We start from the raw sequence: 27,347 nt of genomic DNA on the forward strand, positions 1-27,347 counted from the left end.
CGCGCATTCTTTGAGAGCCATTGGCAGCTCGGCCACAGCTTGCAGGAAAAAAAAAAAACATACAGCAGGCTCGACGTGCCAGTGCCTCCCTCCACAATAGGGAAGGAAATGTTGAGACTGCGAGGGCTGTGGAGTGGAGATATGGCAGTGTTTGCTCAGGGCTAGGTATCGGGCACAAAAACAAACATGGCCGCCCTTAATGAGCCTGTTTGCCTGCCAAAGGTAAAGACAGCTGTTGTCTCTTGCCACAATGGAGCAGGCCTCAGTACCACAGAGCACGGGGAGCACTTTGCGTCCCCATAGTAACGCTCACCTTGTGTGTACTCAAGAGGGAACTTATTAAGTCCTCTTTACAGATAATTACTGAGTAAAATGTAAATTGTGAGGCCATACAACACTTTCATGAGCTCCGACTGTTTAATTTACATGGTTTATTAGGTAAGTCTTGTCTTTAGAGCGCTAAAAGTGATGTTATTGGACTGTTTTCGAGGCCACGCTTTTCTTTTTTGCATCTGTCTTTTTGGCAGTGGAGATAAATCTCTCTACAATCTCTTCCGGTAAATAAAAAGTAGGGCTTCTCAAAAGGACTCTAATGCACAGGGATATAAGCAAAGTGGGGGGTAGTGAAACCTGGAAAAGCACTTTTCTCCTGTATGAGAAAATTAATACATTCGAGCTGTGCCTGCCCAACTGAATCAGCACTGACAGCTTGCTGCACTCCACGGCTAATTTTAGAGTTAAGAATATGAGTGAGATGACTGCACAAGCATTTTTTTTTTTGAGAGGAGAGCAGCCAGTAAGAAACTGCAAACATTAAAGGTCCAACCGTCAATTGCATCAGGGTGGCTTCTGTTGAAACAAAGCCCTCCCAGCCCCCACCGCTTTCCTGCCATTGTTTACTGAACATTTTGAGCTATTGAATGGGTGACATTTTTTTCCATTATTATACTGGCTTCTGACAAAAGCACTGGCAATGTCATGGATAAATATAAAGCTTTTATATGGTATGGATGCTGTGTAAGGACTTCTTTTTTTAGTCAGAAAAGGCTGATAGTTAATCTTAGTCAGATTAACAGAAATCTCAACAGAGCAGAAACAGAAAAATCTCACTTGATTAAAAAGGAGAAAATAAATGCATTCAAAGTGTTTGATTTTAACATATCCCTATCATTATTTATGCATTTTTAGTGTTAAAGTGTGATTGAAGAAATGTTAAAACAAAAAGATTGCTTTTACTGTGTTATATCCACCAGGCGTCCACCCACAGGGGATCAAGTTGTGTTTGTGAGTCTGTGTATCTGTCTGTCTGTCCGCAGCCAATCTCACATACTGCTGAACTGGTCAGCCTAATACGTTTGTATACATTTATGACTGTATGCTCTCATGGTTTCAGTGGTTAACACTTTTTGAAGAACCTATTTCAATGACTGCTATGTTTAATTGACTGCTCACTCTTGTGTTTCCACAGCTAGGCTAAAAACAAACATAACGAGTCTTTTGCAAACCACATTTTGGCCTTCGTTGTGGCTCAAAACCTGACATCCGTGAAAAGGTTTTTGAGCACACCCGATATGTTATGATCCAATCAAGACAGGCCCGATAGGAGATTAATATATCCCCATTTTTATTATCTTGGTTATAAGGCAGCCGAGAAGGACAGTTGAGTGAGATTTAGCTTGGAGATCTGCACTCTACTGCATGCACTTAGTCGTTTCAGTTTTTGATTGATTTAGATTTACTTTTCTAGTTAGAGTTGACTTTGTAATTGCAACATTGAAAAACTGGAAATTATGCTCTTGAATTAGGTGTTAACCATTCCACAAAACTAATAAAAGTATTTGCTCATGTTTGAAGAAGATTATGGAACTCTTATTCATACTAAAAAAAAAGCTTGTGGGATATATCTTTTACCTAATATTTGTCAGATAACATTGTAGTCATTGTGGTGCTATGAAAGATAATTTCCTTTTTGACTATTTCAGAGAAATGCCACATTTCGCTACTTAACTTAACCACTAGTGTGACTAGATTCAAAATGTCCCTCACCACATGTTTGACAACAAAGGTCACAGCGCATGGTGACTCATGAGATGACTAGTTGGCATTCTCTGTCCTATATCTTTGCATTTACACCACACACTGCATGTGACTGCTCCTTTTTGTTAATGCTGCTGAGGCAGCACTCTGGGACTACAATTGGTGTTTTCTGCTGTGCAAGGAACCATCAGGATGTCTGAAATGTTTCAACATTCTTTGGCAAGGTGTGACCTTACATGATAATAGAATTAATTATATCATGATAATAGAAACACAGTCTGAGGAAAGGTGTGCGAAATGCAGTTATATAAACATTTCTTGGAGGCAGAAATTACTCAGACCTGGTGAGGTAATGCAGCTTAGTGTTTTTAAAGGGATAGTTTGCATTTTTTAAGTGGGCTTGTATGAGGTACTTGTCCATAGTCAGTTTATAACCTACAGTAGATGGTGGTGGACATGATCTCAGCTTTAGAAGCAGGCAGAAGTCATGGCATGGAAGCTAAGCTATATACTGCTGTGGATGGGGGCAGCAGCAAAATCTATGTGACCCATTTAAAAAAATAAGTTTTAAAGTGTACGCTCCATTTACAATATTTTTTACCATTTTGCCTTGCTGCCAGACAGGGAACTAAAGCTGTTACATCCATCAATGCTCTCTTTAAAGCAACCAGACTTCATTGAAAGAAACAATAATTTTACTTCACAGAACACAGTTGGTGTTTTCAAGGATTAGTTCAGACAGTAACACCAAGAAACTATCTGATTGAGGCAGTGGTAGACAAGCAACTCCCCTGTTTCTGAACAAAAAGTCTTGTGGCTGGATATCACCTACAGTTCCCTGTCGGAAAGGGCTCTCTGACACTGATCCCTTGAAATGAAATAGTGCAATCTACTTATAATAGACTTTCTAGGTTAAGTGTTAGCTTTGCTGATCTTCTAAAGTAGTAAATTCCATGTTAATTAATCATATTTTTCTTGTAAAGTTTGTATTTTTTAAATCAGATTTACCACTTTGCTATTAAATATTGTGAGTTACATACAAGAACTTTAAATGTTGCTGGATTGGACCCAGTTAAACTCAATTGAAAACATGTCGTACCGCCTTCATAGCTGCCTTAAAGAAATGTCAGTATAACTAAACCTAAAATAATCTTTAATTAATGGACCATGGTGCAGTTATGTTGCAGTTATTTTCGTATGTCTGTGCATGGTTAGGATGATATCTGCTATTTTAACCCACAACATCATCATCATCATCTTGTTGTCAGAGACGTTTGGCTTGCTGCATATCTCCCAGGCTATAATCTGTTAGCACTTCCCCTATTTGTTTGCAGCAGTGTCTTTCAATTAAACAGCAGGGCTAGTTTCTTCAGAGATTTCGTTTTGGAGTGACTCCCCAGAGAGGGAGCAGAGGAAATGGCTGAACACATCAGACACATTCGTCTTCTGTGCTTAGTTACCTTGCAGGGGGAAGATGGTGATACCCATTTCCTCCGTCTAATGTGTTTGCTTTACACCCTATGCCAAGTGTCAACATGCAGCTTCTTGACAGTCATTTTTCATTTGGAGCAAGTAGCAGGGAATAAGCCAAAGCTTTCCACTGCTTTTGCTTTTCCCCCTCCTTTTTTTTCAGCCGGTTGTTGTTTTTAAGGTGGCAAACTTCTAACATGTTTCAGGTTAAAAGTGCACTAGTCAGAGATTATTACTTAATAGCCTTGGCTGGTTGTTGATTGAGAATAAAAAGCCAATTATCATAATAGGATATGGGACATAATGACAGAATTAAATGAGTGTGACAGACACACAATAGGCCCGCTCTGTCATCGCCTTAGCCCAGCTCGCTTATTAGAATTAATCTGGCCTAATTAAAAATGCAAATGGCTCAAAGTCATTGACGGAGTTTACATGTTTTTATAACATTTAACTGATTTAATTACATGGAAAATGAAATGGTGGGATGTGCGATTGAATTTTTTTTTTCCTTGTCACCCTCTTGCCAGTTGCCACAGAGAAATGAATATTCTCTCATGCCAGGAAGAGAAGGTAATGAGATTAGGGCTCTCCCTCTCTCTGTTTCTCTCCCCATCTCTGCCTTTCAGAAGCTGATGGTTTGGTTCATCGAACCAAGAAGAGCTGTTTTATTGTTATCACTGAAAACATTTTATCTTGGTCTCAAAAGCACCTACTGTATTGTGTGGGCTGAGAGCTTCGCAAAATTTAAAGAGTTTCCTCCTACAATGTATCATTTTAAAAGAACCCTATATGATTTATAGCTGGGAAAAACACACATATTCTGATTCTTCCTGGTGTTTCATTTTTTCAAAACAGCCATGTGGAAGAAGGATCAGAGGTCTTAACAGGCAGATTTAATTGTCAAAGTGTAATGACACGCTGTATAGCCTGCAGCAAGTTGTCAGTGTACACGACATGCTTTGACATTTTTCAGTTAACTCCAGGAAGGTGTTTCTCCCTTGACAGAAATTTGTCACATTACATGAAAGGAACATTTGTCCTTGGATTCCTGCTAAATTCAATTGTTTGCAGAAACAAAACATGATAAAATGTTGTTGCTGCTGAAAACTGAGGATCAAGAATTAAAAAAAAGTTCAGATATCTCCCTTTTTCCCCAGTAATACAGTATATTGCACACCAGCCAGTTCCTGTTTCCAGCCTTCATGCTAGTAAAGGTTTCAGACTATATTTAGACTGTGTGCACCTTGTACTGTGAGCTCGTTAAAAGTGCAGATTGATAGTTTTGCTTACTTGAAACATGCTTGGTGTTTTTGCACCTTTCAGCCGTGGTCGTAAAAACCCGCTAGCATGCGGTGGACATCCTGTGGGGGAGGAAATTGATTTTGCTGGGTTTGTTTGTTCCAGACCAACAGGCGGCATGCATTGTTTGGTTATATTTTTATTTCTTTACATTTCAGACTTATCGTTTTATAGGTGTATTAAAATATTTTATAGCTGTTGTGACTTTACAGCTGTTTCAAAATAGTTTTATTTGAGCCAGTGTAATGTTTTTTCCCCCTAATCATAAAATGTGCAAGAGAAGGCATTTGGAAGTGACGGAACGTTTTTAAATTTGATTCATGTGAATGGGCCAGATGTTCTGTTTTGATCTTGATGTGCCGTGTCTATGCCTCTGTTACACCGTCTCCCACCCACCTAGCCTTACATCCCAGGTTTGGGATTGTGAACACGCTGTGAAAAAGAGCTTTTTTATTTAAAGACCATTTATTTTGCTGCAGGAAAAAAGACATACAGGCATAAAACTTTGTGTTGACAGGACAGGATCAATTCCAACTGTGTGTCCGTACATCAGCTCAATGTGTTGAAATGGAAAGTATGCTATCGATCTGTGTGCATTAGTGCTCTACAGTAACATAAGCAATGAGTGGCAGAACAAAAGAGCCTCTGTGCGTCACGCTGGAGGAGAGGTGCAGCACAAAGAGGACAGTTAACTTCATGCAGTCTTTTGGCATTTCATTGTTTATGTTTATAAGTCCCAACTTATATTTGTCTTTCATAAAAAGAATTTTACTCTCATCTGGAACTGATTTTGGACAGTTTGAAATATGTAGGCCTGATATACTGTTTTGCCCTGCAGAAAGAGAGGGTTATTAAAGTATATTGTGCTGCAAAAAATACGATACGACTTGACATTAAAGAGCTAAGAAAGCCACTAAAGCCTGCTGTAATAGAGGTCAGGCAAGACAGTTACATCCTAGAAATCAAGTTGCTCATTTTTTTTATCTCTATGAATTGCCCTCACTCACAACTGGAGCGTCATATGAGGCTAGAAAACATACATCCTGCGCTGATATTCCTCCTCTTCCAACTCATAATTTCCCTCAAGGGACAAAACACAATTACTCCATTGTGCCACACAGTACAGTATATCACATTCTGCACATTTCAGCCAGAGAAAAGACACAGTGTTGTATTGGGGCATATGGCATCATGATAAATATGCTTTAGACGAGGAGGGTAATGGTTGGAGGAGGGCGGGTTCACTGTCAGGGCACAAATTGAATGAACTTTAGCGCGGTGATTGGATTAGCGTATTGTAAACAAAGGGCTATTTCTGTAAATATCCTAATCCCAGTGGCCTGGATTAAAGGTGAACAAACAGATGAAAATGAACCAAGAAATGTTACTTTTGCCCAATATTTCCTTGTATATTTTTATTTACATGCCATGTAGAGGAAATATAAGGTGGAAAAAGTAAAAGATGTCAAGGCCACACCAGTTTAGATATGGAGACAAAGATCTTTGACCACATCTGAGAGAGAGAGAGACAGTTAGACAGACGGTGTCAGGGCCTTTTCAGTAACTGCACTGTTCAACCGTACCTACACACTGATGACAGGAAGCGTGGTGGCGACGAGAAAAACCCTGAGATGCCACACGAAGGGGTAAAAATAGTCCTTTTGGCACGAGAGTCAGCAAGCGAGGGGGAGGAGAAGAATAAAAAAAAACAAGAAAATTGGTACGCTGTGTCTTCTTGTAGGGACTTTCTTCCGTGGGGCGAAGATAAGAAACTTCACTCTTTAATGTCGGCAAGTTGCTAGATCAATCTCATTTTCACTTGCTGGTTTTCTGAGAGAGAGATGAAAAAAGAGAGATGACAAGAGAGTTTTTCCCCCTAGTTAAACAACAAAGGAACAATACCAACCCCACTCTTCTTAAGAGTTTACAGTCTGCACCTCCTACACCTTCACAGTTAGAAAAGCTGCCCACTTTAACCCATTACCACCTTGAATGTGTTACAAATCTCATGTCTAAACACTGCCGGTAATATTTCCCTTTAATAACGACCAAGGAAAAACCCACATTTGTTGTTTGGTGTCAAGGGTGATCACAGCGTTTCTGAACCAGTCACTCAATAATGATAATCATGCTACAGGCTCTCTGTAATAAACTAAAAATGGAAACTGTGCATGACTTCCTGGACCAAAAGATGCTTTGACTGTACAAGTTGTCACAGGAAATTCTTATATAAAAGTCTGTTGACCGCACATTTGGATATGTTGAATCTATAAAATAACAGTGGTCGCTATTACAATGGCATGGAAACACAACAATTCTGTTTATTTCCTGTTAAGTATCTAAATAAAGGTTAAACAGTGGATCCCAGGCTGTCCACTGGGTCTTAAGATGTATCTGATTGGTCAAAAAGTGATTTCAAGGATCAATAGTTGCTCAGCAGCACATGAAGCCAAAAAAGTTTGACTTTTCTATATAAAATTACCAAAATCTTCTGCATTTTTGGGCCCATAAAGGTATTGCCCCGCAGCCACTTGGTCTCTAACTCAATCATGGAAAATTATTTTAAAAAATGCTATTTAAGTGTTCGTACTCAAAAAAAGAACTATCAAATCCAAAAAAATTATTTACAGGTGTATATTTCACCATGTAAGTCAATGGATAAACGGTTTTTGTGCCCTGCACCTGGAAGTTGTAATTTCATGGCTTGGCTACAAGGTGAAACTGGCCCACTGTGCTTGCAAATAGCTAGCTGTTAACAAGTGGCATGTATACTCTAGCATTTCTCAGGGATGTAATGAAGTAATGGCGGTTAAATTGCTCATTGATTGATTGTGTTTGCTGTAATTATACCAACCTTTTATGCCGGCCATTGAGATATCCCTTCCTCATGTGCTTTCAATGGGATGGGAACAAAATCCTCAATCGTCATTCTTTGCAAAAATATAGAAATGTACTAAAGAAATGTTCATAATTCATAGACATAATGCAGCCGATGACATGCTTTACATTACAGGGCTACAAACCAAAAAGTTTGAGAAAACGGACATGCAAGCACTTCTTCTGTGATTGTTTGGGACGTTTTATGCTCTACTGCGAACAGAAATGACCCAGTATGTACCCATCTGGTTCAAATAGTCTAGTAACTCATATTCAGTATCCTGTATCATACCCAAGGTTTATGTCTGACAGATGTGTAAGCGGCAGTAGAGCCAGCCTTTCCTGACCAGACCACCATGTCTCATCCAACGGTCAAGCTGTAACACCCAGTCAGCGCCCTGCGCTTGGCCCTTGAGGAATGAAAAACGACATGTCCTCACGCCTGCCCCTCTTCTGCATATCTGCTCATTCATCTGGGCCGCTCATTAAAGGGTAATTACCTGTAATTAGTGAATCATGTCGCTTTAATGAAGATGTTGAAAGCTGTTGGAGCCAGAAGGGCTGGCCTTAATTCTGAGTGATGTTCAAGATTAGCTGCAGACAGGAATTCAATAAAGACGGACAGATTAATGAAATATTAGCATTTTGCCGGTGCCATAGGTGGCTTGTATTATGTTTATATTTCACATTCATTTTCAATTCTATTGGCGTCAACACCTGGCTCTGGAGGGCAAGTACGTGTTACTGTATCAGAGCTGGCTAATGGGCACGATGATGATGAAGCTGTGTGTGTCTAAGTACGTCTGTGTGTGTGTATGGTGCTTTCGCAGGCGAGTGTAATGCTTGCTCTAATGTGCGCTGTGTTGAGTGTGTGTGTGTGTGTTCCCTGGCGGCGTGGTGAGTGTTTAATCTGGCCCGGTGGCGTGCCGTTGGCCCGGCTAATCACAGTGTGTCTGTAGGAGTGCGCTGAGCCAGGGGAGCACGCCGTCGCTAACAGCGCCTGACAGACTCATTAGAGAGACCTGGCACTGAGCTTGCAAGGCACACACACACACACACACACACACACACACACACACACACACACACACAGAATTATACACACTCAAACACTTTGAAACACACACAGTGGGAAAGGCACTCAGGCCCACAGACATTGGGATAAATCCACACACTCACACACACCTTTTTTTTTTTTTTGGACGTTCTTGTACACACACTCATTCATATAATCATTCATAGACAAGTGTGTGGTGTTTCTCTCTTTCCCACACACGTACAAACACACACACACACACACACACACGCTCAGTACTCCACGTGTGAGAACAAGGCAGGCGGTGACCCCTCGCAGTCGCAGCCCAAACACAGACAAGAGCCGAGAGAGCATCTGGGAAAAAGAGGAAGGGAGGAGAGGGGGGGAACGGAGGTTGGGAAAAAACGAGATGAGGCAAAGAGGAGGAGTAGAGAGAAAGGAAGTGTCTGACGCAGCATTCTGCCATTCAAATGTGTGTGTGGACAGGCAAATGACATTTTCAAAGCCTAATTATCTGCAGTCGGAGATCACCTGCACCCTGTCGAAAAACTTAACAGTGTAAAAAAATAATAGGTTACCTGAAGTGAATATAGGCTGTATTTACTGTTATTGTGAAAAGGGTGTGACACCTCTCTTAATTAAAGTAAAAAATCTATTAATTTTCCAGGATTAAGCAGAATGACATTTAGTCAAGTTCAACAAACTACTTTGACGAATTACTTAAGACTTGCTTGCGTTGCTCTCACAGCGAGGTTAATTGCAGCTCAGCTGCAGCAGAGCCAAGTGGAAACATTAGGTTCGGCTGAATAACAGGTGAATGCAAAGCAGGTCAATACGTAGTCAAGTGTGGGCCTGCCAGCTGTTCATTCCCTCTGCTCTGCCACCGCACAATGGTGACACACACACACACACACACAAACATCACATGTTTATGCTTTGCACACAAGAAAAAACAGGGACGGAGTTAAACATGTAAACAAAGCAAGCAGATTCTGTTCTTTTATACATGTAGGATAAGGCTGGAGTTGCTTTCTATTCTTTCTATTCTTCACAACTACCAAAAGACCAAAACCCGTAATCCATTTGTCTAATTAAGTATTGTCTATAGCCTAAGCCTGATATAGCTTGTCCCTTTGTTCTATGCGCCTCCACTGATGTCTAAAAAAACTAATAAAAACACAAGTAAGCCACACTGCCTCGATACTGACTGAAGTGGAGCAACAAAGGTTCCAGTGCCTTAATTCAGCTTTTGCAATGCATCTTGGATTTATTTATTTTTATACATACATTTTGTATGGGTGACACTGAAAATTTGACTATTAAATGAATTGATTTCACAGTTAAAATGTGCCTATAAAAACAAAGGATCATTCAATTCGGGATGCTAGCATCCATTTCGGCAACAATTTACAATGTACAGTGTTTACAATTTACAAAGCAAACGATTTTATCTAAAGCAACGTACATCTGAGAGTTCGTACAACACAAGCAAAGATCTAGTCAGAAGACAACGCATGAGTAAGTGCCATTGGTTAAGTCTGAGTCCAATAGGGCATGCAGGTGCTACAAGGCAAAGAGTGCATAAAAGAGATTATTTTAGAATATCAACATGAAGACATGCAGCAAAGGGACCTCAGGTCGGATTCAAACCAGCATCCGATGTGACGAGGATTCAGCCTTAGTGGTATGGGATGTAAGAGTGTTGCACCGTGACGTCCTCGCCATTTCTGAAAACGTCAGCAAACATGTTCAAACTTGTGAACTTGGAGCTTTCAGCAGATTTCTACTTGCGAGGTCATTTGAAGGCAGCATTTGAGTGACCCCTTTTAAAGTACACAGGTCTTTTGATCCACTGTTAATATAAATTATTGATTAGAGCAGCTTTTTTGAGAAATGAAGCTATATTTTTGTGACCCATTTTCAAAGATTGAGGAGAGGTTGAAGAGATGAACAAACATATCGTTCAATTTGGTCTTTTCATTGGATTGAAGTGTAAAGTTGTATTTTATATTCTCCTGAAAGGATTTTTAATCTCTCCTGGTATCTGTAACTGGAACAAGTTTCGCTGACAGCCTTGTTTCACCTAAAAGCCAAATCAAACTGTCTTTAATTTTCTCTACCTCTGTACCATGTAACAGGCCAAATCTCTCTCTCTGTTTCTCTGTTTCTCTCTCTCTTCAGAGTACAATAGCTGTTTTGCTCTCCTCTCTCCCCCATTCTCTCTCTCTCACTCTTCTCCAGCACAAGGCTGTGACATTGAGGGAATGTGATGTGATGTATTGTAGTGAATAATGTATTCTGCGAGGATTGTACAGAGCGCGTAGAGCAGATGGCAGCAGGTTGATCTCGATGTGTGTGTGTGTGTTTAATGATGACAGTGTGTATATGTGTGACGTGGGTATGAGCGTGTGTGTGTGTGTGTGTGTGTGTGTGTGTGTTCGTGTGTTTGTGTGTGTGTGTTCACCCAGAATGGGGGAGGGGACAGAGAAGTAGAAGGGAGGGAGGGAGAGTGGGGGTTGGTGTGTATGTGTGTCTATGTGAGCCTCCTTTGTGCGATAAAACATGCAAATGGTGGATTATTTTAATGCAGTTTTTTTCTAGAGCCCTGAGCCTTAATCCCTAAAGCAGTTGAAATGAAAATAGTATATGTTTTCTTTCAAACTCTCCTTCCCTCCCTGTTTTTTTTTTTTATTCCCTGATAGGAATTTACAACCACCAGCTGTCTAGGAACAGGATCCTTTGCACTTAAATTTCTCTGTGGTGTAGTTACAGCCAAAGACTGATGATTAGAGCCGGATAGCATGGAATTGACTAAAGCTAGTCAGGCCTGAACTTCTCTGTTACGCAGTGGAAGAATGGTGGTTGTGAAATTTTTCTGATTGAATGGCGATAACAATGTGGATCATAAAAATAGAGCTGAGTGCTCAGTTTGTTTCTTTGAGTGGACTGCAGATATAAAATATGCGCATTTATAAACACCTGCACATGCGCAAACATGCTGCATGTAAAAACCCCAAAAGAGGCATAGAACTGCAGAACTACAGCACTTGTATTACAAGGGTTCAATTTCAACACTTATCTAGAGTTTATAAAATGTCTAATCAAAAAAGAATGTCAAAATCATCATGTAAATGTGTGTCAGCTTTCATAAAAAAATCTCTTGTTTTTCATGCTTTCATGCTTGTCTTAAAAAACACACATATTTCTATTGGTTGTCATGCAGCTACATGTCAGTTATAAACATGTGAAATACCCGATGGTTCTCATAATTCAGGGCCCAAATTAATGTTTATTTGTTTATTATTCATTATTGATTAATTTTCCAGATAGTTTATCCATTATTAATCAATTTTTTGGTCCAAAAACTGCCTCTTGGTGACGTCCTTTAACATCTAGTTTTGTCCGACCCCAGAGATATTTAGTTTAATATAATATAAAACAGAGGAAGTGAAAAACAATCTCCATATTCAAGAGGCAGAAAACAGCATTTTCTGCAGTGTTTGCATGAAATATAAATCACTTTGATGATTAATGGATTATCAAAATAGTTGGCAATTATTTTTCTGTTGACTAATCATAGCAGCTCTAGATACATTCACATAATAGGCTTTTTTATTTTATTTTTTAAACAAAGTTAAATAACGAGGTAAGAGACCAAGATTTCTTTCAGAGGGTACAAATAAGAACTTTACAAGCACACAATCACATACATTATGTACTCTTTCCCCATGTATGAAGACGTCCCCTATAGATGAAGCCAACAGATGGCAGGATCTATTTACATTCACTTAGGTGATGAGTTTATACACTGAAGGTTATTCAGTGCTTTTCTGCGCTGCACAGAGACTTTATTTTGAAATATAAAGCAACTGTAGGGTTCCACCCACTCTGTTTTTGTTTGATGGCTTCATTAATTGACTGATATTGTGTCCCATTACATACTCTTACTGCTTAGCTCCATCCGTTTCCTACCTGTTGGTTACCTGTGTTGGGAGCTGTTGTTGAGACGCCCCACTCTGTCTTCTCAAGGCCCCTCAGGTCGCTGAAGGCTCATCAGCAATGTGGCAACAACAAAATATTCAAGGTGGCATGTACGGCTGCAAAGTGCAAAGCCGGGTGGATGCCTGGCAACTGGCCTGCAGTGCCGTTATGTTACTGAGGCTAGACACCACAACAACAGCAAACATCCTTTTTATTGCATCCTCCCACACCACAGATGCAGAAACAGAGGAAAAGTCAAGAACCTTGTTATTGCTGTTTCTATGAAAACGTTTTATCAATTAATCATAATAAGAGTTGCTGTGCATGGGAGGATTTTTCCTGAAATATCAAGGTTGAAACAGAGCGTATGAAACAGTCAGGGGAAGAAAGCTCGTACATCCTTGTCTCTTTCATATTAGGGACAGTGAGCATAATTGAGTAAATGTATTTAAGTATTTGAGCGAGGTGATTCAGCCTCTCTGGGATGGTTGATATTGTACTTAGGAAGAATATTGCCCGAGGCAATTCATTAGTGGTAAATAATTGAGAGGCTGGGATAGTGCTAAGGTGAAATGCCTGTTATTATTTTATGGAGTTTGTGTTCTTAGGGCTCTTCAGTTTAAGAATATTAAAAATGCACAAGCCTTCCCACAAATTACTCACTGGAAAGATTCACAATGGGCGCTAATGACTAACCATCCGTCTTCCATTGTTTTCTAGCTCTGTAAAAGTGTTTCGCTGCACCATTATGAGTCCTATTTCTGTGTTTTGCTAATGTTCTTTTATTTTATGAAGGATGTTATTTTACCCTCATGCTTTTTACTTCTTTTTTTTTAACTCATTTTATTTGAGGTAATTAAGGCACATCAGCTGTTACAGCAGGATACCTTCCCTTGACATTTTATTCAAAAGAAATTACATTTCTCTAACTCCAGTTTTGAAAGATTGTAGCTCAGGTGGCAGAGTCCAGTCTCTCAAGACAAGGTGTGGAGGGTGTGATGGAGCTGTCAAACAGGTGTACAGCAAACCAGTGTGGAGCTATATAAATAGCAAAGGCTTATATTAAACATAGATTAAACACCAGCAGTCCAGGGATGTCTCATTGGCACACTTTTGCATCTGTTTATTTAACCTTAGATAATCTCTAGAGAATGTAATTTATCGACTAAAAACTTTCCTTTGAACCCCACTGTTCTTTTACCTCTCTGTCTTTTCTGTACTTTTGTGCAGGCCTTAGCACAGATGAATTCTTATCTGGTAAAAATTGTCACCTTTACTTGTTGGTTTTCTGGTGATGCAACTTAAAGGCCACTGAGGTTTTATTCAACATGTTCGACACCCACACACCACCACGTGACATCCTAGAAACGGGGGTGCATCTGAGGGTCTGATCAGTTACTCACAGTGCTGAGTTCATTATAATAGCACAATATCTTTAGTCTGTGGTCTGTGGTCTGAGCACAAGAGCTGTTTGTCCTGAACAGGTCACCGGTTGTGTTGTATAGTGTTTGGTAAGATGCTGACATTTGCGTTTATCACTTTTTTAGCAGCGTGACCCTTGGGGGTCAGTTTAAGGTGGTCCATCCATCCATCCATCCATCCATCCATCCAACTGACTGCCAATTTGTCTATTCAAAAAAAAAAAATTCAGTTCAGAGTTAAATGTTGAATGGATGAACATTTGTGGTCCCCAGAAGATGAATCCGAATGACTTTGGTTATTCCTTTCCTGATGAACAGTTCCACCAGAGGGTCAAAGTCCTACTTCAGTTGAAACATATATTACCTCGTATGAACAACAACAACAGCTTTTCCCTCTCTACCGATTTGTGCATGCTTCCCAATCCCTACTGAATATGTGCAACTCTCAGCAGATGTTGGTTACTTCCATCATCAGCGCCAGAAAAAAAAAAAAGATTACTGCATCTTAAATTGAAGATGGAAGTAGGTTACGGGTGAGCCATCTCACTTCTTTATCATCTCTGTTGAGAGCTGCACATGTGCAGTACTGATTGGGCAGGTGCTGAAAGTGTATTAGCCCGAGCTAGCACAATGTCAGAAATTTGGGAATATTTCGAATTGGAAAATTCCACCGGGAAAATGGTAGTACAAGGCTTCAGTTTTAGCTTCAGTGTTACTTGTTCCTAGATTGATTAATTCAAGTTTTTTTTTTGCATTAATAACAAACTACATAATAAAAGACATTATTTATTATTGCCAATACTTGGTATACAGGAACATCTGTACTTTTGATTATGTGAGGTGATGTTTGCAGGTCATATTTATAATGTAGGTAATATTGGATTACCAATTGTTAATGTACACACAGTGCAAATCCACCCATTGCTCCATGATACTCCTTAAGGCTCCAGATCTTTGGCTCAGTGCCAGTGTTCTGCCCCACTGGTTTGTAGGGGGTTTGTGTATGTACTTGTCAGTGTGTGCAAGAGAGTAGGAAGGTGGGCATGGGGAGGAGGCGTGTTCGGGGTGGAGGGGATGTCAGCTCATTAACCTCCATTCTTCCCCTAGCACGGCGTTGCGTAGAGTCACTGTGTAAGTCTCATGTCATTACTCCTCCCCCTGCACGCGTGTGCTGGGCATGAGGGGAAGAGAAGCGCAACCCAAGAAAGGGAGAAGGAGGGAAAGGTTCATGACGGAGAGGGAGGGGGGGGCCTTGACATGTTCCTTTACAAATGCCCTGCTTGTATCTCGCAAACTAAAGCCCCGCCATCTCGTTTCCTTCCCCACTTTTGTCTTCTCTGTCTCTTCTCTTTCCCTCCCTGCTGTCTCTCTCTCTAACCACAGGCCCGGTACAGTGTGGGTGAACGAGGGGTTAGGCTCCACACTGCCCACCCTCCAGGCATCAATCCAGCTAGGAAAAGACTGCCCACTGCTGTGGTGAGATACAGTAGCAAAGCCCCCAATTCCTGAACCCTCTTGTTTGTCAGTCAATTGATTTAGAAAGGTGTACCTCAAGCTTCTGACCTGGGCCCGGTTTTTCTTTTAGGCCTCCAAACTGAGGGTATCTATGTGATGAAATTGCTCTTAATAGAGCAGAAAAACTCAGAAAAATCACTACAGACATGCACCTGATGCTCATGTTTTCCGCATGCATTTGAGAATGCATTAATCATACGCATTCTATGATACTCTGCACCTCACAACGCAAATATTGCATATATTTGCATTCAAAAACAGCCACACTTATGGGAATTTACAAATTATGTCCGGAGTTCTGTTTTTTTTTATTGCAACACTATATGTGTGAAAACCTTGCAAAGGTGCAAAAGACGCCCATGAAGTTGTTACATGGGTCACACGGTGTTTGCATCCATAGAAACAACGCAAATCTGAAACTGAAAGAACCATTTACATCTTTAGAACTAATGTTTAACAGCTTTTTATGTCATTATTAATAAATTACTGCAATACAGGAAGAAATATTTTACAGAGAAAATAAACACTGCTCAAATTATATTAATAAGAGAGATCATTTGTCAGGAAGAAATGTTGCAACACTACTTCCTGTGGGTTTCATATGTTTTGTTAAAACTGCACCAACAATCTATTAGACAGCTTCGTATTGATAATAATAGAGCAGACTTCCCTGTTCAGTGAACTGTAGATTTGTGTTAATTTTAGTGCGTGTATTACAAGTGCTTTAAGTATTATGTGTTTAAAAGTGAACATACATCCAGAACCTGATTATCAGTTGCAGTAATTCAACAATTACAGCACTTCCTTCCCACCTTCTATAACTGTATGTTCCAACACACAGAAGAAGACATCTATAGAAATCGGGTGATGTGTTTTCAGTGCCCGTGATTATTTCTTTTCGTTACTGCCAGAACAGTCAAACTGCAACATTTTTTCTTCTTCTTCTTCTTCTTCTCCCTTTGCTCTTTCATACTTTATTCTGTGCAGAGGCAAGAGAGCAGTAGATTGCAATAAGATAACCAATTATATGCTAGAGGAAACCAGAGTTTTTTTTCCTTGCTGCAGTTATCTGATGCTGCGGTGAGCAGAGGCAAAGGGCTGGGGTAATGTGACATTCACTCTGCCCTTTATCTTCTCTCATCGCTGTTTACCCCAGTCAGTTAAAAGTGGCTTGTGCTCTGCATCCTCTCTTGCTGCCAGAGAAACCTCACTGACGTAGACTCAACGCAGAAACGTGCACGTACTGTACGGACACACTTATTGTACACACAGACACACAAATGTGCAACTTCACACACGTACGCTCTCACCTCAGACGGTGTGACTGTCAGGTAGACTGGTGGGATACCAATTTCCTCCTAGTAACACCCATGTTAAGTATAGCGCTACTGTACCTGCTGGGAGTGGTTGCTAATTGCTTGTGATGCTACAGTGAGAAGGTGTTTCCCAGCACTGGTTAGCACGCAGGCCGTTGAAGGCCACCGCAGCAGGATGAGGGAGGCCATGTGGGTGGCACTTTGGTCTGACGTATTTTTCTGTCATACCTTTGCACATGCACTTGCATAAGATGCACCTTTCAGTCTTTTCCCATCTGGCTGCCATGGCGGGGCTTAAGTCCGTAGCTTGAATGCATTTTCTTGTTGGTAAATGTATTTATGGAAGCATGCATACTCTGTTAAAACAAAGTTCCCTTTTTGAGGACAATCTATCTATCTATGACCTCATTAGCTCAGTGCTCTAGTTACTGCACACACAGGCTGATTGTTCTGATAAAACGTCCACATACCTCAACCACTTCGAGAGACATTGCTGTTTTATCAACAAGTCCAATAGGCAGAGCAGCTTTAAGAAAAAGTGCATTACCACCTTTCAGGTTTTTAAAGACATTTGCCTGTTTACACATCTAGCACTCCTTTGGAGTTGTGTTTCTGGACATCTGATGAATGTTAGGTGTAAACTTTACTCTCCTTTTAGTTCTGTTTTGGTCACCACCAACTCCTTTGGGAAAAATCTGGCTAGATGATCCAGTATGTTAACTGTACCCATTGGAGTTTGGCTTTTAGCATACAGGTTTTTAGAGCTTTTTGCTGGAAATACCTATTTGCTGTGACAGAGTGGTGAGAGTGCACTAAATTAGTAAACTTACAGGCCAGAAAATCAAAATAATAAACTGAAAGATGCTGGAACCCTATTTGAAGAACTAACGAGAACTGCACATATAGTTGATCATGACCTCCATCATGGAGGTCAATGTTTTTGGCTCAGTTTGTCTATATAACTGGTCATGAAACTTGGTTGATGTGTGTAGCATGGGCCAAAGATGAAACCATACCATTTTATGGCAGAATCGAATCATAGGGTGGATACATTAATTATTTGTGACTTTTCTTAACAATGCAAGATAGGGGATTTGTGCTGCAGTCATGTAGTGTTTGAGTAATTGGAAAAATTAGTTCCTGAAATAACTGAATTAATGTGCCCCAGTGAAATCCAAGTATCTTGTATGAACACCTCCACAGGCAGTGATGGATAAAAGTAAATGCATAAAAGACAGTGACACAGTGTTGATATTTCCATCTTTTATGACATCTATGAAACTTGGCAAGCTGGTGGATATGAGCCAGCTGTGTGCTGTTTCCTGACAACGTTGAGTTCTGTGTATTACTCGTTGTTAAACCGTTACTCTTAGTCAGCTTCTATTTCTACTTCTATTTTTAACTTGTTTTCCCTTAAGCGCCAGCACTTGGAATCATATCATTATTTTAAATGATTGCTTTATGAAATTATTTTGACAATACATTAGTCAAAAACGAAGTTAATGGGAAAAATGATTTCTTTTAGAACATTCTTAAAGCCCTTGACTTGTAATTGCTGTTATGCGTCACCATCACAGTTTAGATTCTTATCATGTTGTGAACTCACTAACTCACAGTGAACCAGAGTTCATAGTGGAAACAAAACCTTATTTAGCATCAACCCACCTGGCCTCCATACACACACACACACACACACACACACACACACACACACACACACACACACAGCCTTTCTCCTCAATCTCTCCTCCCATCTCTGCTGTTGACTGTTACTTCTGTTTTGTGGTTGCACCAGTGCAACAGAAAGTGGATGAATGAGAGCTTCAGTCTGCCTTTTTATTTTTACACATCACAAGGTATAGGTGAAGCCGGAAGCGGTTGGAACCTGTATTATGTTTTTTCTTTTTTTCTTTTTTCCAAGCCGTTTCTGGCACTGTGTGTTTGTGTGTGTCTGAATTGTTTAACTGTGGAATGCTTTAGAAATAGTCATAACAAACAGAGCTGATGCTCATTAAATGTGAGCTGATGGATCGCACCATCACTGACAATGAAACAAAATATTCCTTTAACAGAATCAGCTGGAATGGTAATGCAGATAGTCTTTTAACACTTTTGAAACAGTCCTTTGAGGAAATGCAACACTGTGCCAATTCAAGTTTCCAATCCCTTTAACTGAATGCTTTCTTGTATGGCACGAGGCCAAGAAATTCCAAACAGAATTCCATCAAAATCCCTCTGAGAGCTACGACGAGCTGCTCTGTGTATCTTGTCCATATCTGATCATGCTGCTGACCGGGGCACAGTGTGTCCACATAAACATGCCCGGGGGTTTTGCATATGAAAATGAACCATGCAGCAGATAAAGGTGAGGGTACATAAGATGCTGGGCGTTGGTGGATGTGACCCCAGTGCTGCTGCAGAGTGTGTGTGTGTGTGTGTGTGTGTGTGTGTAGGATCAAACTCTCACACCCAGGAAGAGGCCCTGTTTCCCTTATCTAACGACAACAGAGCATGTGTCGCCATGGCCACAGGCTGCGCTTTTTATGGGCTTTGTGTGTGTGTGTTTGTGTATTTGCGTGCATTTGTGTGTGTGTGTTTGTGTGCGTGCCATATTCATTGTTTGCCCATGTTCATTGTTTGCTTGGGGCGTGGTGCAACACCAGAATTGTTACTATAGTCTCTCCCTCTTTCTCTCTCCTCCTGCCATGCAACTCTGAAATCTATCTACTCTAGCTTTCCTTCCTTCTTTCTTTCTTTTTTTTCTGTGTTTCTTTCTTACTTTCTTTCCTTCCTTCCACTGTGTCTCTATCTGCCTCTCAGCCTCTTTGTCTTCCACTCTTTTCTGTTTTTAAGTGTGTGTGTGTGCGTGTGTGAATGTGTTTGTGTGCACAAAAGTCTGTCTGTCTGTCTGTCTGTCTGTCTGTCTGTCTGTCTGTCTGTCTGTCTCATCCTCTCGTCTGGCTTTGAACCACCAGTGACAAGTTGGGCAACATGAAAATTCAGTGGCACATTGTCTCAGGTTGAGGTTTGTTAGGTCTCTCCTGCTGCTTAATTGAACAGAGGATGAGGGAGAGAGAGAGATGTAAAAAGAGAAATAAAGAGAAGAGGGGGAAGATGATGAAGAAGGGTGCTCAAACAGGCATACATATTGCATGAGTCCTCCCCCCCTCACCACCACCACACCCCTTTCTTCACAGAATGGCTGTGTACTGTTCTGGGCTTATTAATTCCGCTCGGTGAGAGAATTATTTTTAGAGACTTGGTGTACTGGCAAAGGCTTTTAAAGTCACAAGTATTACACATTCTGCTTATAGATTCCCTTTTATAAATTGAAAAGTTCTAAAAGTTTGTTGTGGTTGTTCTTTACTGTGATACTGTATGTTGCTTTTTTTTTTTTTTTGTTACACTTTTTCAGATGTTGCAATGGTCTACTTGGATGTTGATTGTGTAAAAGTAAAATTCTTCCCTTTTTTTCACTTTCATATCCTGTACCATACACAAACTGTAATGTGGTTTATGATATGGTAAGAACGCCCAGTGGTGAAAGATGTAAGATCATTTACTTGAAGGAGCAGTTTGTACAGGGATCTATGGAAAATAATTACACTTTATTTAATGTATAATCACCTGAAACTAATAATTGATGTCTTTCTGTTTGGGTCCTCTCCACCATCTTGGATCTCCATGTGCTCAGAATGGACAAACCACACACATTCTCACTCTGAACTGCTTAGATATGGGCGTTTGGTCAAGACCCCTTGGCATCACTATTTAACACACAGGGTACCCCATCTAGTTTCAGTTCTGGATGTACATGAATAGTCCAATAGACTTAAATTCAAACAAACTACTTGGTTAGGGTTAGGAAAAGATTGTGGTTTGGGTTTAAAAAGTACATTTGTCGCGGTTACACAGAGGACCTTGATTGGACCCGTCCGTCTATCCCTACCACCTCCTTCAGTCTTTATACTTAATCATCTGATTCTTTGGGCAGCCCTGCATGTCCACAAATGATATGAGCGGAGGGGTATACAGTTGGTTGGAAATTGCAATCTCACTGCTAGATGTAACTAAATCCTGAACACTGCTACTTTAAGTAACAGTAGTACAATAACACGGTGATAGTGTGTATTATTTATATAATTTGACTATTAAAAATAAAGCATTAACTTAGAATTAGCATTTTAAGACTATCAATCAAACTTTTATTCAAGACTCAGGGTCCATAGGAGACAGATATTAAAAACAGGAACAATACAAATAAATAAATTACACAGCAGACAAAAATATGACAGAAACCAAAGTAGAACTGATTTATATACCCCTGAGTAGTTTAATCTGTAACAACACATCATATTTTACAAACTTATTAAACCTTAAATTGTATTTAACCAGTCATAGTGGAAAAGGAGAAGAAAGCAGCACAAAATGGAAGAACTCAATGTACCTCAAACTAACTTTTACTTAAGCACTGACTTCCTTTTAACCACTTGCAAAGCTCTTTAAATGGATTGGTGTGTAGAATTTAAGGGGAATCTATTGGAAAAATGGAACATAATATTCATAAATATATTTTCAGTAGTGTATAATATAATCTGAAACTAGGAATCTCAGTGCTTTTGTTTGCTTAGAATGTCATCTCTAGGAGTCTGCCATGTGTCACCACCAGGTTTCTAAGGGAGCCCAGAATGGACAAACCAAACAGAGGCGCTTTTGCATTTTTAGTGAGGTTGAGGCGTATTTAATTGGTTCCACTTTGCAACTTTACTGCTGGATGTCACTAAATCACACACACTCTTTAGTATAAGCTTGTGATAAATAGATACATAAAACCTGAATTGTAGTTTAGTTTGTCTTAATATTATCAGATACATACAAACAGGTTACTCTGATAACTTAGTCCAGTTATATAAATTACTGCAAATATTTGATTTTGCTTTCTAGATAATTGGTTTTCTGTCCATATCAAAACAACATTTTTTTCATCATTGCAAGGTCATTTTTCTCTCTAATGACTGGACAGTTGTGGCATTACACAAGCGCACAAGCGCTTCATCTCTGCCTGCCCAACCCCCTTTCACAAACAGATGTTGCAGAGAAGGCTTTATGGGGAGCTTATTTGAATTGTCCATCAATCAACAACAATCTTCAGTTGGAGTCTGTAATTTAGCCTCCAATCCTGCCGTCAACTGTCTCATCGTTGCACTCCAAGATGAAAAGATCCCAGCATTGTATTGCACCATTAGCACTGTGTAAATATTACATGTTTTCCCTGGATATGCTAGTTAGTATTACTTCCACCTTGTGGCTTCATTATTTTTGAAACGCTCAGCTTTGTCGATGATTGCAAGGCATGACCTAGTTCTGGGACTCTCTCTCTCTATCTCTCTCTCTCTCTGTCTCTCTTTCTCTCTCTCTTTCACTGTCTTTACTTTCTCACTTTTCTTCCTCATTTAGTCATTCTCTATGTCTTTTTCACTCTCTCTCTCTGCTGCTCCACCTCATTTTCTTCTCACACTGAATCTGTCTACCTCTTTCTTTGTCATTTATTCATTGTCTTTCTCCATTTACTGCCTCAGCATCGCCTTCATCCTTTTAGTCTGTCTCTTTTCTGCCTCTCTGTAACTCTCATCCTCCTTCTCTCCCGTGTATGCATTCTTTATTTCTCAATTTGTCTCCCTTCCACAACCTATTATTATTTTTCTCTATTCTCACATCCCTCTCTCTCTCTCTCTCTCTCTCTCTCTCTTTACCCCTCCCCGCCTCTCGATCCGTCTTCTGCATGTTTTTATTCCTCTCTCCCAGCACCACGTGTGTCACGGAGGGAAACATCGCGAGCAGTGGTCCCTGCTGAACAATTACCATGCAAAGCAATCCAAATAGAGATGTTTGCCGAAAACAACATGTGTGTAATTACTGCTTAATGAGGCCCTTGTCTCAGGCAGAATGCCCAATTAGACTGCCGATGAGAAAGCGATGCCAAGGCCTACTGAAGAAAGAGGGGGAAAGAGGGGTAGGGAGGGAGATGGAGAAGGAGAAGGAGAAGGAGAAGGAGAGGGAGGTTGTAACACGGAGAGAGGTGGGGGCAACGAGAACATAAAGGGGAGTGGAAAAAGAAAGATGGAGAGAGTGAGAGAAAAGAGTAAGAGGGAGAAAGGGAACAACAGAGAAGGAGAAGATGATTTCTGCAGTAAATGTGGAGTAATGGCAGAGCTGATAGCATTGAGCCGAGGATAAATTGGCATTTTAAGTGGGAGAGCGAGGCAGTGCAAAGGAGAGCTATCGAGAGAAGAGCAGGGGGAAACAGCTTTACATTGCAATATATGGGCAGCCATGTTGAAGCACAAAATGGCTGACCTTTCCAGGCTGTCTTTGGCCTTTTTGGGGAATATTATATTACAGATGTAATTGGTGAAAATGAACGTCGTGTGACTTCATTGCCTCTGTTAGAGATGAAAGGGAATACCAAAAAGACTTTGCGTTGGAGAATTCAGTTTGCAAAATAAGCGAAAATACAAGATCCGGCAGCTTTTGTGGTTAAAAAAGGCAGTTATTCAGTGACTGCACTCTCTTTTCCACCCGAGAGAATCTTATCCTAAAGAAGCTCTCAAAGTGGCTTCACGTCACCAGTGATATCAAAGTGGATTTCAATGGAATGAAATTGCTCAGTTAGGCGAGGACAAGAGGCTTTCATGTGAGGAGCAAAGAGTTTATTGCAGATATGTCACCAAGGTCAACATCATTTTGGCCCTTTGAGTGAGCTACTGTCACTTTTCTCTGCAGTTAAGTCAGGTGATAGATGCTTCATGAGGGAAATTAGCATGTGTAACTCCTAAACAATTAGTCAGCATCAGTTTCACTTGAAATACACTTGAAATGTAGTTGTTTTTCCTGCATGTGTGGATTAACCCTCTAAGCAATATAAGTCATGCACTTCTCTGCCTGCAGTTCAGTTGAATTAACTGATTTTTCGTCATGTGATTGCTGCTCTCAGTGGAGTCATTTGTGGCTTCTCAGCTGCACCGAGGAGCACAGAATTTAATGTTTTTTTACAGAATCTTGTTGACACAAACAGTTTATTTTTGGTCAAATTTTAAACGAGACATGTTAAATGAAGTGATTTTGATTAACCCCTTAGCGTTCCTGCAAATTCACCTTAAAACGCCTGTAAAACTGAACCCAAAGTAAATTGAAAGCTGTTCTTGATTAGTTTTGAGTAAATCTGTGGTTTTGGTCACATTTGAAAGATAACACATTTGAAAAATATGTTTTTTTATTGTCCGGCAGAATATCATGACTTATGGGCTGGAAACCACAATGGGGTCAAAGTATAAAATATTACCTACTCCAAGTTCAAATTTGATGAAGATAACTACAACATTTTTTTATAGTTATCATAATAATAATTATGATTATGTATTTATGGAGACTCCAGTAGCATCCTTGGTAACCATGATGACATACCTAATGTCTATACAAAAGTAAGTTGCGTCATTTCTGTAATTTGTTATTGGTCTGCCAGAGGCGTCGATGAATTTGGCTTTTGTGGTTGTATATTAAAATGTAAAAATGTGGTTTTAAGCAATATAATCACAAGAATCTAAGCTTTTTAATGATATGTAACATAAATATCTACTCAAACACAGTGGTTTTGTACATAAGCATTACAGTGTAATAACACATAGGAACACTAGCAGGTTAAATAACATTTTAAAAACTTAGATTTGGTTTCTTTTCTTGACACATGATTCATTTAAGAAACGTGGGAAACGAATGATAATATCTGTTTTTACAGTTTCTGGCTGTGATATCAAAGAGTATAATTTGGGCAACTTTTTAAAAGGAAAGTTGTCTTTCCATTGTGGGGTTCAAAGGGTTAATCATGTGAGGTGTGAATGAGGTTTAAAATGCTTGTCTCAGTTTCATGTTTGCGTATGTGGTTGAATGTAAATGTAATCATGAGAATAACCAAGTGAATCCTCACAAGGGCTTCCATGATATGCATCATTAACCAACCCTTGCCCTGAGGCAGGCACTCATTCCCCCGGCCGTTCTCCCACAATAATGTACTGTAATTTTTCCTTCTCACCACTCTCATGCTCATTTAGCTACTTCGACTTTTTCCTGTCTACCAGTGTAGATATTAGATATCACCCCCAGGAATTCTACCCATTTCCGTCCATTAGTCTATCTAGTTATTGTTTTGAGCAGGTATATCTCATGATCCATCACTCATATCTAGTGCGTGTTTATCTTTCATGCCTTCAGTCGCTTTCTCCATAGGTACAAAGCGGACCACCCCAAATGAAAAGGGCCCCCGTATCTTCACATCTGAGGAATTTGACATGGAATGCTGTCTAGTTTGATCATGTTGTCTCTGCTGTCTTTTCTGGAGTTTTTTTGCATTGATATCACAAAGAATGACCTCAAAAGGGAGACTTTATTTGACACGTTTGGGTTTCTGTGTGTGTTCATGAACGTTATTATCCGGTCCAGTCAAGGTTTGTTCCATTTGCTCCAAGCATGGTATGACAAAGCTTGATGTCTTTGAAAGCCAAGGGCATTTCACAATACAGCTCTTCTTAACATGGTAGCAGTTTCTCAGTCACCTTGACACTGCACAGGTTCAGTTACTGAGCCGTTTGTCGGGCCGAGTCTCATTCTCTCTGGAGCTAAAATCAGAATCTTTGTTGTATTTTCACCATTTATAGTCCACTCAAAGCTGAATTCTTCAGGCCTTCAGCTTACCAGCACTAGATGTGAGAGCTAGCTGTTGCATGTAGCGCTCAACTGGTGACCTGGAGTTGTTTCCCAGCACCCTTGGGGGTCAAGGGGCCATTTGTCGTGTCAAACAGTGTTTTGGCACCTGCAGCAAGTGATCTTTCAAAGCCTTATTAGCACAATTGTAAAGACACAGCATGCCCCCACTGTGCAGCACACACATACACACACACACACACACTGTGTCCACAGTCTCAAAGACAGGCACACACACCCTTTACAACTGTATGCGCTCACAGTTTCATTCACACTCATTCTCTCTCAGACACACAGCAGCGCCCACAGGGAAAAGCCCATCTCCCGTCACTGTGCTCATGTAGCCTAATTACCGGCCCGCTGACGAGCAGTAATTACCCATGCTGCCATGCCACCACGAGGTTTAACCAAAGTGACAAAGTCATTAGTCTCACACTTCAGGCCACCCGTAAAGAGCTTTTCCTCTTTGCACCTCCTCCGCGGCCCCCAATTTCTTCTTTTTTTTTTCAAAACTCCTCTTGCATACCATATTTATGTCTCCTTTCTGTTTCTGTCCACAGTTTGATGGTGACAACATGTACATGAATGACAATAACCAAGAGTTTCGGTCACCAAACCAGGTAAGACAGCCCACATGTTCTCCTATGAACCCCACAGACTTGTATAAATAAACATCTGCAGAAGTCTGGCGTGTTATTAGCTTCAGTTTTGCAGCTGTCAGCATTTAACAAGAAGAGTTTATAGAATGATATTTTTTAATAAGTGCTGGAAAATAATAAAGGAATATGTTTTCCGCTGAAATAAGCTAATTAAATATAGATGGGGTTGGTTGTAAACTGAGTCAGTGGTACAACAAACTAAAATAGCTGCATTTTACTGGTTAATGTGGAAAACACAAGTCACAGTATGTGATCACCCCGTCATTATTAACTCTTGTGGGTATGACATGTTAAATGGCATTTTCACATCGACCTCTGTGGTGAACTAAAAACACAATAAATTGGAGAAATAAAATCACCACTAGACAAGTGTAAGGCTTCTTAAAAGAGAGCAAGCCAAAATGTATGTTGAACTACCGTTTCTGCCACAATGACTGTGTGTGCATGTGAACTGGATTGGATGTTTAATATGACATAATTTCTTTGTTAACTATAAAATCACCAAGTCCACCTGTATCCCTGTACTGGAGAACCTTTGAGGAGCTACAGCAGAATTATCCTATAACCACCAAGTCATTTAGTTGAATTAGGCAACTCTTCTCTACAAATCACTCAATCTATGCTCTCTAAATCTAAAAAAAATTGCTCTCTAAATCAGAATAAGCAACTGTGGGGCAAAAAAATTCAAATGTAATTCAAAATATGTTTTCATTACCTGGATCTGGTAGGTAAATCACTGTGGCCCAAAATTCCACCACTCTGTTTTTTGAGGCTGATTTTATTTCTGTCTAGCTCTACGGGGGTTAGATAGACAAAGACATGCAGAACTGACAGAAAGACATTTTTAGCAACTCTAACAGCCTGGCTCTATGATAAAGTCTTTGTGGATCTACCCTGAATCTGCAGACTTTCTAATGACCAAATGTGGGCGCCTCCACTGGTTGCAAAAAGAAGTCTGATTGTATAGAAATCCATG

At 40.2% G+C, this 27,347-nt stretch overlaps 1 protein-coding gene across 3 annotated transcripts in view; it reads left to right on the top strand.

Annotated features, from left to right (window-relative positions):
• The window catches only part of LOC131972062 (TOX high mobility group box family member 2-like), an 89,367-nt gene that overhangs the window by 16,557 nt on the left and 45,463 nt on the right, over positions 1–27,347 (top strand). For 2 of the 3 annotated variants that reach the window (XM_059333810.1, XM_059333811.1), the window contains exons 2-3: positions 15,508–15,600; positions 26,273–26,332. In XM_059333810.1, coding sequence (XP_059189793.1) covers positions 15,508–15,600; positions 26,273–26,332 — 153 coding nt within the window. The remainder of the gene's footprint in view (positions 1–15,507; positions 15,601–26,272; positions 26,333–27,347) is intronic. The other variant, XM_059333813.1, reaches the window with a different exon arrangement.

This window comes from Centropristis striata, chromosome 5 (assembly GCF_030273125.1).
Source record: "Centropristis striata isolate RG_2023a ecotype Rhode Island chromosome 5, C.striata_1.0, whole genome shotgun sequence".
NCBI lineage: Eukaryota > Metazoa > Chordata > Actinopteri > Perciformes > Serranidae > Centropristis > Centropristis striata.